Raw genomic sequence first — 14,036 nt, forward strand, 5'->3', positions numbered from 1 at the left:
CTGGGATCATGACCTGAGCCGAAGGCAGATGCTTAACGACTGAGCCACCCAGGCGCCTGAAACATCCTATGTGATTTTGATACCATGGAAAACTCAAAGAGGAACACACAAAATCTATGGAATGTGCCTAAAAGAAAAGTTGGCTTTGGGGAGTAAAAATAACATGGACAAGGATCTAAGACAAACTTTTCCTGTAAAGGAAAAGGCAGTGAATATTTTAGGCTTTGTGGACCACATAGGTCTCTGTCATATATCCACATTATATTTTTAAACACCTCTATAAAAAAGTGTAAAAGAACATTCTTAGCTTGGGGCCAAACAAAAGCCTGTCATGGTTTGTTGATCTCTGCTTTAGATTGTAATACCTCCCTGTGGTATGTCCCCTGCAGCTTTAAATACTCATGTCCGGCAGGGGAGAGCCCCCTTTGTCAGCATGGAGCAAGTCTCCTTTTAAATATAGGCCTACCTGTTGTCTTTCCTGGAGGTCAAGGCAGCTGTGGCAGCTTTTTAGGGCACATGCTCCTCACAGCACTGATTAAAATTCTGAATTCAGGATATCATAATAATAGTACTCCTTCCTTTCTATTTAAACAAGTCAAACATACTAGTTTACTTATTTATTTATATTAAGAACATAACATTTAGTACTATCTGAGCTTTTTGTTATGCTATAGCATTATTTAGAATTACATTAGCTATAACATATGCTTTGCTTTCTTTAGAATCCTTACACCCATTGGAACAGAAAACATTTTTACTAAGCTATTGGCCAAATTAACAGAATTTTTAAGTTCCTTGAGAGCTCCAGGTTTATTGCATTCTTTTGTTCACGTTTTCATTCATCTAACAAATATTTATTGGACACTTAACTACATTCCAGGTACTGTTCTAGGCACAGGGATGTAGCAGTGAACAAAACAGATAAAAAATTCCTTGCCCTCATGGGGCTTACATCCTGGTGAGGGGAAACAGAATAAAAATAAGTTAAGAAGTTAAATATGTAGAAGATTATATGTTGAAAAGCACTATGGAGAAAAATAAAGCAGAAGTTGGGGAATACTGCAAATCTATATAAATAGTCATTTCCCATTAAAAACTCCTCAATATATGCAAGCCACCTTTCTAATAAATACTCAATTATTTGAATAATGTATTATATACTGTTCTTTTAATTTAGGACTGGTTTGTAGATTCAAGGTAAAGCAGGTGTGTTGCTGTCAAAGTATTTCTACTGGATTCTCAACAGATATAAATTTGTTATGTAATTGATATTTAAACAAACATTTTTTGGATGTTGGTTATATACCAGCCATTGTGCCAAGTCCTAAGGGATCCCTCTTCTCAATAGGATGATCACTTGTTGAGGGAAGAAGTATCAACAAATATCAGAATCAGAAAACATGGTAGGTTATGGCAGAGGGGTATTAAATATTATGGGAGCATTGATGAGAAAGCATGTGGTTCTTCTTGGTGGAGTGAAGGAAGCGTGGAGAGAGAATTATTATCATTTGGAATGGAATCTGAAATATGACTAAGGCAAAAATCATACATAGCAGCAGTCACTATGATAATTCTTTAAAAGGATATATTGACTTTGGTCAATGATTGATCTATTTCATGCCCTCATAGCCTTGGATTGTTAGAAAATAAATACTTGATTAATAATCTGGCCACCCTATGGGCCAGAAAGGGGGGCACAAAACCACCCAAAAGGATTAAACTGCTGCTGATTAATTGATTTGTGGTATCCAATTGAGATTTGACTCATAGGGAAGAGTTACTCACTGAATGCCATTATTTAATCACCATTATTTGAAAGTTTCTTAGGTTGTCTTGATGACATCTAACCTTAGGCTATATATCACAAAGGGACAGACTCTTACATTATGGCAATGGGTTCAAAAATCTTTTAAAAAGCACACATATCTGGTTCTCATACCAGTGGATCTATGTGTATGCAACAGAAAGTGAAGATTTAAAACTTGGACTTTTCTGGCCTTATTATGTTAAACTAGTATTGTGTTTGACTTTTCTTACTTTACGATAAAGCTGGGCTTATCTTTCTATTACTCTTATCAATAAATATGTTCTGTGCCGCTTAAAAATGAATGTGATACAATATGGATTATGTGAACAGAAACTATAGTTTTTAATTCCAAAAATTTTAAAAGAAAAATGTGCCAATAATATAAAAATATTTGTTGATAATATCACCTCATTGTTTAGCTCTCTGGAATCATAAATCAAACATTTTGATCATTTGAAGACCGAACATGAAAAATTAGAATCCAACTTAATATTATTGCTTTAAAAAATGTAAGTTTCCAAATATGTTTCAGAATACTTGTTTATAAAAGGAATTCCTATATAGTGACTTCTGTTTAAAAAAAAAAAAGGTAGATGGAAAAAGAAAACTGGACACTTGAGATTAAATTCATTATTTTGGATCCAGTTTCTGCCCAGATAATATCTGCCTTTGATTTCCCCCATGCTACTGCTAGATACTGTTTCTCATGCCTTAAATAAGTTGTGTAATGTGATGCAGGCCTATTTAAAGGCGTATGATGTGCCTTTATAGTGTTAGCTACAAGAGATAAAATAGGAGTATTTAATATTTGTGATTTTGTGAAAGTCCATAGCCTGTCAATTTTTAAGACTCTTATTTATATAGATCAGTTCATTACTCATTTCTTTGCCGTTGGTTGGTAGCCACGTCATAAGAAATGTCATTCAAAGGAACAAATAGAATAAAGACATTTGAGATCTATTTTTGGTTATGCTTTCACTCACTGTATAGACATTAATCAATGTTTTAGCCATTTTTTCACCTTACTTATCTATAAGATGAAAAAAATAAATATTGGAAAAATGAATTTGTAATGTAAATGTAAAGTATATGGCTTTATTAACATTCCTTGTGTGATTTTAAAATGTAGAACTTTAGCATTAAATTTCTGTTTTCAGAAAAAGGTTAAAATGCACTGAGTAAAAAAAATCCTAGGCAACAAATATGTCTGTTTATTATGAGCATTTTAAAAAATGGTGGCTCCACATTTAAGTATTTAAAGAAGGCATTTCGTAGCATTTTTCAAATGACAAAGACAGATGCCTGAATTTTACATATTTTAGGTAGGGTTCATCCTGTTGTGCAAAATGTGAAAGACAAGGGCTCTTACAGAAATTTATGGCAGAAGAAAAGATTCTAGATGGTTGAAAATGTGGGTTCCTAGGCATCAAATACTAACTACAGAAGAATTTTTTTCAAGTTGTAAACCTTGAAAGCTGATCTATTTGTATTTACTTTGCTGCCCCATTGTGGCTGAGTGTAGTTGTATTTCTAAGGCTAGGATTTGTGCTATTATAAAGAATTGGTCATTTTCTGTATTTAAAAAGTGAACAATGATCATCCTTTAGAGGAAATACTAAGAGCATACACAACCTTTTCTCTTGCTTGCCAGAAATTTTTCATGAACTAATTACCACTGAGTTATTTTTAACATCTATAGCTTATTTCTCTGCAGTGGTCAAAATATTTGGGAGCTTCTACTTCCTTTATCCTTGGCTTGGAGTTCTAACACAAATATTAGCATAACCTAAGTTCGAGAGGCTTAGCAGAATCAAGCTCCTGTTTCCCAAAGGATCTGCCTGTGCTATCTCTGCTCCCTGCCTACCCCCTGACCTGCACCAGCACCCCACTCCCCCATCATTTACTGTGCTGCAGCCACTACAGGTAGCTTCTCAAACACACGGATTTATTTTCTTTCCCCCAGGGCCTTTGCACATACAGCACCCTCTGCCTGAACACTCTTGACCTGTTTGTAGCACTGAGGCTCCTTGTCCTTCGAATCTTATGGTAAGTGTTGTCTCCCCAGCGGCCTTCCTTGACCAGCATATGTTAATCTCTTCCTCACGTCCACCCCCTCCCACTTATCCCGTTATAATAATTACCACATTTTGCAATGATTTAATGTATGTCTTTACTTTTGGTGTCATTGTTGTTGCTGTCTCCCTGATAGAATGTAAGCTCCAAGGGTAGAGATTATGCCTGGTTGGTCATCATGAGATCCCACTGCCTAAAACAGTGCCTGCTACATAGGAGAAGCTTGACAAATATGTTGAATGAATGAGTGTGTAGCTGTTAACAAACTCCTGTTTGAAACTTTCTTCCCCTATTTTCCATGGCCTTCTTCTCCTCTCCTGGATTTGTTCCACTTCTGTGTTCCTTGTCAGAGTCATCTTCTAACTCGATTCTTGGCAAATCAGTTTCCTCTCTGGCTCTCTTCCCTGACACATTTACTCTCCTTTCTATCATCCCTCCCCCACTCCAGTGCTCCACTCACCCTTCTATGGTGATAACTCTGGCCTCAGTGTCTCTAGCCCTACCTTCTCCACCCGAGCAATAGGTCCGCTTGCCCAACTTCCACCCGGCATCTATACCTGGATGCCTTCCCAGCACCCCAAATTCAATCTGTCCAAAACTGAAATCAGGTCTGGGCTCCCTCTTTCTGTTATCAGTGCCATCCTTCCAGTTAACCAAACTCAAAACTCCAGAGCCTTCATTTCTTGTCCTCTCCAGGGCTAATCTGTATTGAAAACCAGGATGATCCTCTCTACCCTGCATGTCTCATGGGATGGTTATGAGAATCAACTAAGCGAACAGGAAGAGGTGCCAGGTAATTACCCTGAAAGTTTCTGCCTCCTCTCCTACTAGCCCAGCAATGGCTGACAGTGGGAGCACAGGTCCATAGATAAGATCCTTGGGCAGCGAGGTGGGGAAAATTACATCTGTTTCATTAAAAAATGATCCATCTTCCATAGGTAGTTTTATTGACCTTTAGAAAAAAGAGAAATCAGAATAATCAAATTAACAAAAACTAGTCACTGAGACTATCACCAATATGTAGTAGACTATATCACTACATATTGGTGATAAAAAAGGTGGGGGGGTATTATAACTTGTAAAAAAACAAACAAGCAAACAAACCAGATAAACGCCAAAGAGTAGATTTAAAAATATATATCACAAAAGGACAATAATGCAGTTATAAATTAAGTACATAGGAATTCTCTAAAATTTTCAAAGTTGATATCTAAAGCAGGAATTATACATTTGAACACTGGCAGGACCAGGCAAATGAGCTGTGGCCAGGTGGGGGACTATGGCAAATGGGAAAGTGTGTTCCCTCCTATAGGTGGTATAGGTGACACTCAGTTCCAGCCAAGAGAGTTTGTTGAGAATTCTGGTTCCAAAATTTCAAGAGACTATCATAATCTGGATATTTATGAGAAATCTCTCAAATATTAAAATTTGGCAATTAATTCAAATAAAAATCAATGTGGGCCAAAATAAACATATAAATCTTCCTCTATTTATGATGGGGTTATATCCCAATAAACAAATATCCTAAGTCAAAATGCACTTAATACCCCTAACCTACTGAACATCATAGCTTAGCTTAGCCTAGCCTACCATAAATGTGCTCAGAACACCTACATTATTTGGGCAAACTGCATTAGTTGCCAACTCACAGCTGGGCAAAATCATCTAATACAAGGCCTATTTTATAATAAAGTGGTGAATATCTCAAGTAATTGGTTGAATACTAAAATGAAGGTAAAAAACAGACTGGTTGGAAGGTACAGAATAGTTGTCAGTGTATAGGTTGTTTACATTCATGACCATGTGGCTGACTGGAAGCTGCAGCTACCACTGCTTAGCATCACAGAAGAGTATTGTAACACATATCTTTAGCCTGGGAAAAGATCAAAATTCAAAATTAGAAATACAGTTTCTACTGAATGTGTATCACTTTGGCATCACCCTGAAGTTGAAAAATCTTAAGTGCAACCATCTTAAGTCAAGGACCATCTGTATATGTAGGTTGTATTCAGCTACCTTTGCAACCTCTGATATCAAGAATTCATTTTCAGGGCACCTGGGTGGTGCAATCAGTTAAGCATCTGACTCTTGGTTTTGGCTCAGGTCCTGTTCTTAGGGTTGAGAGAGATTGAGCCCCGAGTCTGGCTCTGTGTTCAACGTGGAATCTGCTTATGACTCTTTCTTCTTCTGCCCCTCCCCCACCTCTCTCTCTCTCTCAAATAAATAAATCTTTTTTTAAAAAAAGAATTCATTTTCAAATCTACCATATGTCTTTTAACCCATAATGTGGTTATAAAGTGGTGTTTGAAAAATTCATGGCTTTATGCATTAAATTCAACATTTCGTTGGTTATGTCTTATGTATGATGAATAATTTTGAAAAATTATCATGAAAAAATAGTATCTACTATTCAAATTAAGGCTTGAGTGTTTTCTAATCCTGCTTGCTTTCTGAACTGGGACAATCCATTCACTTTGCCTCTCACTTCAGTTGCTTATAGAAAAATCACAATTGAACATTCAGAACTAGATGAGAATATTCAAGGCAAACAAAAGGAGAGAACGCTGAGATAAATTATTTGCCCACCTGGCAAGGATATGATAGAGACATTACCCATTTTATGAATGTCTCTGCCTAGAGACAGATTTGACTATTCATTGTGTTCTTATAAAAAAGAAATTGAGACACAAAGAGAACTGAACTAAAAGAGGGTCAGTACTCTTTGTTTAAAGGCTAGGTTTTATCTTGGTTTTACTCTAGGTTTTCAGGCTCTCCAGTTAGACAACTTTACATTTTCCTTAAGAAGGCAACTTTTTGGGGGCACCAGGGTGGCTCAGTTGGTTGGGCGACCACTTTCAGCTCAGGTCATGATCCTGGAGTCCCAGGATCGAGTCCCACATCGGGCTCCCTGCTCAGCGGGGAGTCTGCTTCTCCCTCTGATCCAGCCCCCTCTCATGTACTCTCTCTCTCATTCTTGCTCTCTCAAATAAATAAATAAATCTTTAAAAAAAAAAAGGCAACTTTTTGGAGGGTGGGGGCAAGATGGTGGAGGAGTAGGAGACCTAAATTTCATCTGGTCCCAGGAATTCAGCTAGATAGTTATCAAACCATTCTGAACACCTACGAACTCAACAGGAGATCAGAGAAAAGAATAGCAGCAACTCTCTGAACAGAAAAGCGACCACTTTCTGGAAGGTAGGACATATGGAGAAGTGAATCCAAGGTGATATTTGGGAGGATAGATGGTGGGGGAGGGGGCCTCCATTGGCCGCTACCAGCAAGTGATAGAGCCGTGGAGCACAAAATCACAACTTTTAGAAGTCTGCTCCGCTGAGGGATGTCGCTCCAGTGGCTAAGCAGGGGATGGAACCCTCACTGGGACAGTGTGGTCTTGGGACCCTCAGGGTCACAGAAAGACCAGGGGTGCCTGAGGGCGGCAGACCTCCCAGGTATCTGAATGGGGAAGCCGGCTGCAGAGATAGAGCCGAGGCGCGGGCTCTCAGCTCGGGGTTGCCATAAACCGTGATCCGCGGCACAATCAGGCCACTGCTCCTCCAGCAGGGACCCAATAAGCGGCAGATCTGGGGAGACTCCCCTTCCTCCCCCGGGAGGAGCGGCATGGGAGCGCACTGCAGGGATCTGCTGGGTTTGGAGACTCCGCACGGGGTTGTGTGCCAGAGATAGAAATGTTCGGTCACAGGCCGGGTGAGCACGGAGTGGGGCCGGAGACCGGGGAGACCGGAGTGATTGACTGCTTTTCTCTGGGGCTCACTGAGGAGCGGGGCCACGAGTTCTTGGCTCCTCTGGGGCGGAGACTGGGAGGCCACCATCTTCACTCTCGTCCTCCAAAGCTGTACAGAAAGCTTGCAGGGAACAAAAGCTCCCAAGAGCAAACCCAAGCAGGTTACTTAGCCCAGACCAGCAAAGGCAGGGCAATTCCACCTCAGGCAAAGACATTTGGGAACCACGACAACAGGCCCCTCCCCCAGAAGATCAGCAAGACCGGCCAGGCAAGACCAAGTTTACCAATCAATGAGAACTGCAAAACTCCAGTGCTAGGAGAATACTGCACATAGAATTCATGACTTTTTTCCCATGATTCATTAGTCTGTCAAAGTAAATTTTTTAAATTTTCTTTTTTCTTTTGCTATTTTTTTAATTTTTCTTTTTCCCTTTTTCAACCAGCATCTTACCAATCCCTTTTTTATTTTTATTTTTTATTGTTATGTTAATCACCATACATTACATCATTAGTTTTTGATATAGTGTTCCATGGTTTTGTTTGTGCATAACACCCAGTGCTCCACGCAGAATGTGCCCTCTTTAATACCCATCACCAGGCTAACCCATTCCCCCCAACCCCCTCCCCTCTAGAACCCTCAGTTTGTTTTTCAGAGTCCATCATCTCTCACGGTTCGTCTCCCTGTCCGATTTACCCCCCTTCATTCTTCCCCTCCTGCTATCCTCTTCTTCTTTTTTTTCTTAACATATGTTGCATTATTTGTTTCAGAAGTACAGATCTGTGATTCAACAGTCTTGCACAATTCACAGCGCTCACCATAGCACATACCCTCCCCAATGTCTATCACCCAGCCACCCCATCCCTCCCACCCCACCCCTACTCCAGCAACCCTCAGTTTGTTTCCTGAGATTAAGAATTCCTCGTATCAGTGAGGTCATATGATACATGTCTTTCTCTGATTGACTTATTTCACTCAGCATAACACCCTCCAGTTCCATCCATGTCGTTGCAAATGGCAAGATTCTTATCAATCCCTTTTTTAAAAATCTTTTTTATTTTTCATTTTTAGAGTCATATTCTATCCCTTCATAGTAGTTAACCTTATTTTTGGTATATATATAATTTGTGCTCTCTTTAAAATTTTGGGATACAATTGCTTTATTTTTTAAGATTTTATTTATTTATTTGGCAGAGAGAGACACAGCGAGAGAGGTAACACAAGCAGGAGGAGTGGGAGAGGGAGAAGCAGGCTTCGCACCAAGCAGGGAGCCTGATGTGGGGCTCGATCCCAGGACCCTGGGATCATGACCTGAGCTGAAGGCAGATGTTTAATGACTGAGCCACCCAGGCGCTTGGGGATACAGTTGCTTCTAACAGACCAAAATATACCCTAAATCTCTACTGTATGGCTTTGTCCTAATCTCCTGCCTGATCACATTCTCTCCCTTTCTTTTTCTTGTTTTTGTGTTTTTTTTAATTTCTCTTCTTTCTTTTTTCAACCAACTTCTTATCAATTCCTTTTATAAAATTTTTTATAATTTTCATCTTTATAGTCATATTTCATCCCTTCATTGTATTTACCTTTATTTTTGTACATATATAAGTTTTTCTTTCTTTAAAATTTTGAGAGGCAGTTTCTTCTAACAGACCAAAATATGCCCAAAATCTAGTGTGTGGCACTGATCTATGCACCAGCCTGATCGTATTTGATCATATTCTTTTTTTTATCTTTATCTTTTTCTTTTTTTTTATCTTCTTTTTCTTTTTTTTTTTTTCTTTTTCCTTTTTTCTTTCTTTCCCTTTATTTTCCCCCAGTTTCAGGTCTCTTCTGATTTGTTTAGTGTATATTTTTCTGGGGTCATTGTTACCCTGTTAGCATTTTGTTCTCTCAGTCATCTATTATCTTCTGGACAAAATGACAAGACGGAAAAAAATCACCTCAAAAAAAAGAACAAGAGGCAGTACCAACTGCCAGGGACCTAATCACTACAGACATTAGTAAGATATTGGACCTAGAGTTCAGAATGACGATTATAAATATACTAGCTGGGCTTCAAAAGAACATGGAAGATGCTAGAGAAACCCTTTCTGGAGAAATAAAAGAACTAAAATCTAACCAAGTTGAAATCAAAAAGGTTATTAATGAGGTGCAATAAAAAATGGAGGCTCTAACTGCTAAGATAAATGAGGCAGAAGAGAGAATTAGCGATATAGAAGACCAAATGATGGAAAATAAAGAAGCTGAGAAAAAGAGATATCAACAACTACTGGATCACAAGGGCAGAATTCGAGAGATAAGTGATACCATAAGACCAAACAATATTAGAATAATTGGGATCCCAGAAGAAGAAGAAAGAGAGAGAGGTGCAGAAGGTATATTGGAGCAAATTATAGCAGAGAAATTCCCTAATTTGGGGAAGGAAACAGGCATCAGAATCCAGGAGGCACAGAGAACCCCTCCTCAAAATCAATAAAAATAGGTCAACACCCCGACATCTAATAGTAAAACTTACAAGTCTCAGAGACAAAGAGAAAATCCTGAAAGCAGCTTGGGACAAGAGGTCTGTAACCTACAATGGTAGAAACATTAGATTGGCAACAGACCTATCCACAGAGACCTGGCAGGCCAGAAAGGACTGGCATGATATATTCAGAGTACTAAATGAGAAAAATATGCAGCCAAGAATATTATATCCAGCTAGGCTGTCACTGAAAATAGGAGAGATAAAAAGCTTCCAGGACAAACAAAAACTAAAGGAATTTGCAAACATGAAACCAGCCCTACAAGAAATATTGAAAGGGGTCCTCTAAGCAAAGAGAGAACATAAAAGTAACATAGACAAGAAAGGAACAGAGACAATATACAGTAACAGTCACCTTACAGGCAATACAATGGCACTAAATTCATACCTTTCAATAGTTACCCTGAATGTAAATGGGCTCAATGCCCCAATCAAAAGACACAGGGTATCAGATTGGATAAAAAAACAAGACCCATCGATATGCTGCCTGCAAGAGACTCATTTTAGACCCAAAGACACCTCCAGATTGAAAGTGAGGGGGTGGAAAACCATTTACCATGCTCATGGACACCAAAAGAAAGCTGGGGTGGCAATCCTTATATCAGACAAATTAGATTTTAAACCAAAGACTGTAATAAGAGATGAGGAAGGACACTATATCCTACTTCAAGGGTCTATCCAACAAGAAGATCTAACAATTGTAAATATCTATGCCCCTAATATGGGAGCAGCCAATTATATAAGCCATTTAACAACAAAAGCAAAGAAACACATCAACAACAATACAATAATAGTAGGGGACTTAACACCCCCCTCACTGAAATGGACAGATCATCTAAGCAAAAGATCAACAAGGAAATAAAGATTTTATTTTTTTATTTATTTATTTTTTCTGGAAATAAAGATTTTAAATGACACACTGGACCAAATGGACTTCACAGATGAATTCAGAACATTCCATCCCAAAGCAACAGAATACACATTCTTCTCTAGTGCCCATGGAACATACTCCAGAATAGATCACATCCTAGGTCACAAATCAGGTCTCAACCAGTACCAAAAGATTGGGATCATTCCCTGCATATTTTCAGACCACAATGCTTTGAAACTAGAACTCAATCACAAGAGGAAAGTCGGAAAGAACTCAAATACATGGAGGCTAAAGAGCATCCTACTAAAGAATGAATGGGTCAACCAGGAAATTAAAGAAGAATTAAAAAAATTCATGGAAACAAATGAAAATGAAAACATGACAGTTCAAAACCTTTCGGATGCAGCAAAGGTGGTCCTGAGAGGAAGGTATATAGCAATACAAGCCTTTCTCAAGAAGCAAGAAAGGTCTCAAATACACAACCTAACCCTACACCTAAAAAAGCTGGAGAAAAAACAGCAAATAAAGCCTAAACCCAGCAGGAGAAGAGAAATAATAAAGATCAGAGCAGAAATCAATGAAATAGAAACCAAAAGAACAGTAGAACAGATCGACAGAACTAGGAGCTGGTTCTTTGAAAGAATTAACAAGATTGATAAACCCCTGGCCAGACTTATCAAAAAGAAAAGAGAAATGACCCAAAGAAATAAATTCATGAATGAAAGAGGAGAGATCACAGCCAACACCAAAGAAATACAAACAATTAATTATAAGAACATATTACAAGCAACTATATGCCAGCAAATGAGATAATCTGGAAGAAATGGATGCGTTCCTAGAGATGTATAAACTACCAAAACTGAACCAGGAAGAAACAGATAACCTGAACAGACCTAAAACCACTAAGGAAATTGAAGCAGTAATCAAAAATCTCCCAACAAACAAGAGCCCAGGGCCAGATGGCTTCCCAGGGGAATTCTACCAAACATTTAAAGAATTAATACCTATTCTTCTGACACTGTTCCAAAAAATAGAAAAGGAAGGGAAACTTCCAAACTCATTTTATGAAGCCAGCATTATCTTGATCCCAAAACCAGAAAAAGATCCCATCAAAACGGAGAATTACAGACCAATATCCTTGATGAACATGGATACAAAAATTCTCACCAAAATACTAGCCAATAGGATCCAACAGTACATTAAAAGGATTATTCACCACGACCAACCAAGGTTGGTTCAACATCCGCAAATCAATCAATGTGATACGTTAATAAAAGAAATAACAAGAACCATATGATCCTCTCAATAGATGCAGAAAAAGCATTTGACAAACTACAGCATCCTTTCTTGATCAAAACTCTTCACAGTGTAGGGATAGAGGGTACATACCTCAATATCATAAAAGCCATCTATGAAAAACCCATAGTGAATATCATTCTCAATGGGGAAAAACTGAGAGCTTTCCCTCTAAGGTCAGGAACATGCCAGGGATGGCCACTATCACCACTGCTATTCAACATAGTACTAGAAGTCCTAGCCACAGCAATCAGACAACAAAAAGAAATAAAAGTCACCCGAATTGGCAAAGAAGAAGTCAATCTCTCACTCTTTGCAGATGATATGATACTTTATGTAAAAACCCAAAAGACTCTACCCCAAAACTGCTAGAACTCATACAGGAATTTAGTAAAGTGGCAGGATATAAAATCAATGCACAGAAATCAGTGGCATTCCTATACACGAACAACAAGACAGAAGAAAGAGAAATTAAGGAGTTGATCCCATTTACAATTGCACCCCAAACCATAAGATACCTAGGAATAAATCTAACCAAAGAGGCAAAGAATCTGTACTCAGAAAACTATAAAATACTCATAAGAAATTGAGGAAGACACAAAGAAATGGAAAAACGTTCCATGCTCATGGATTGGAAAAACAAATATTGTGAAGATGTCAATGCTACCTAGAGCAATCTACACATTCAATGCAATCCCTATCATAATACCAGCAACTTTTTTCAAAGAAATGGAACAGATAATCCTAAAATTTGTATGGAGCCAGAAAAAAACCCCAAATAGCCAGAGGAATGTTGAAAAAGAAGAGCAAAGCTGGTGGCATCACAATTCCGGACTTCAAGCTCTATTACAAAGCTGTCATCATCAAGACAGTATGGTACTGGCACAAAAACAGACACATAGATCAATGGAACAGAATCGAGAGCCCAGAAATGGACCCTCAACTCTATGGTCAACTCATCTTTGACAAAGCAGGAAAGAATGTCCAATGGAAAAAAGGCAGTCTCTTCAACAAATGATGTTGGGAAAATTGGACAGCCACATGCAGAAGAATGAAACTGGACCATTTCCTTACACCACACACAAAAATAGACTCCAAATGGTTGAAAGACCTAAATGTGAGACAGGAGTCCAACAAAATCCTAGAGGAGAACACAGGCAGCAACCTCTTCGACCTCAGCCACAGCAACATCCTCCTAGAAACATCGCCAAAGGCAAGGGAAGCAAGGGCAAAAATGAACTATTGGGACTTCATCAAGATAAAAAGGTTTTGCACAGCAAAGGGAACAGTCCACAAAACCAAAAGACAACCAACAGAATTGGAGAAGATATTTGCAAATGACATATCAGATAAAGGGCTAGTATGAAAATCTATAAAGAACTTCTCAAACTCAACACCCAAAGAACAAATAATCCAATCAGCAATGGGCAGAAGACATGAACAGACATTTTTCCAAAGAAGACATCCAAACGGCCAACAGACACATGAAAAAGTGCTCAACATCGCTCGGCATCAGGGAAATCCAAATCAAAACCTCAATGAGATACCACCTCACACCAGTCAGAATGGCTAAAATTAACAAGTCAGGAAACGACAGATGTTGGCAAGGATGTGGAGAAAGGGGAGCCCTCCTACACTGTTGGTGGGAATGCAAGCTGGTGCAGCCACTCTGGAAAACAGTATGGAGGTTCCTCAAAAAGTTGACAATAGAGCTACCATATGACC

The 14,036-nt window shown here is 38.7% G+C and overlaps 1 protein-coding gene across 5 annotated transcripts in view; it reads right to left on the reverse strand.

Moving 5' to 3' along the window:
• CFAP43 (cilia and flagella associated protein 43) overlaps positions 1-14,036 on the reverse strand; it is a 184,167-nt gene that overhangs the window by 83,403 nt on the left and 86,728 nt on the right. For all 5 annotated transcript variants that reach the window (XM_027596566.2, XM_027596564.2, XM_027596565.2 and 2 more), the window contains one exon: positions 4,682-4,832. In XM_027596566.2, the coding sequence (XP_027452367.2) occupies positions 4,682-4,832 (151 nt within the window). The remainder of the gene's footprint in view (positions 1-4,681; positions 4,833-14,036) is intronic.

Source organism: Zalophus californianus, chromosome 15 (genome assembly GCF_009762305.2).
Source record: "Zalophus californianus isolate mZalCal1 chromosome 15, mZalCal1.pri.v2, whole genome shotgun sequence".
In the NCBI taxonomy this organism is placed as follows: domain Eukaryota; kingdom Metazoa; phylum Chordata; class Mammalia; order Carnivora; family Otariidae; genus Zalophus; species Zalophus californianus.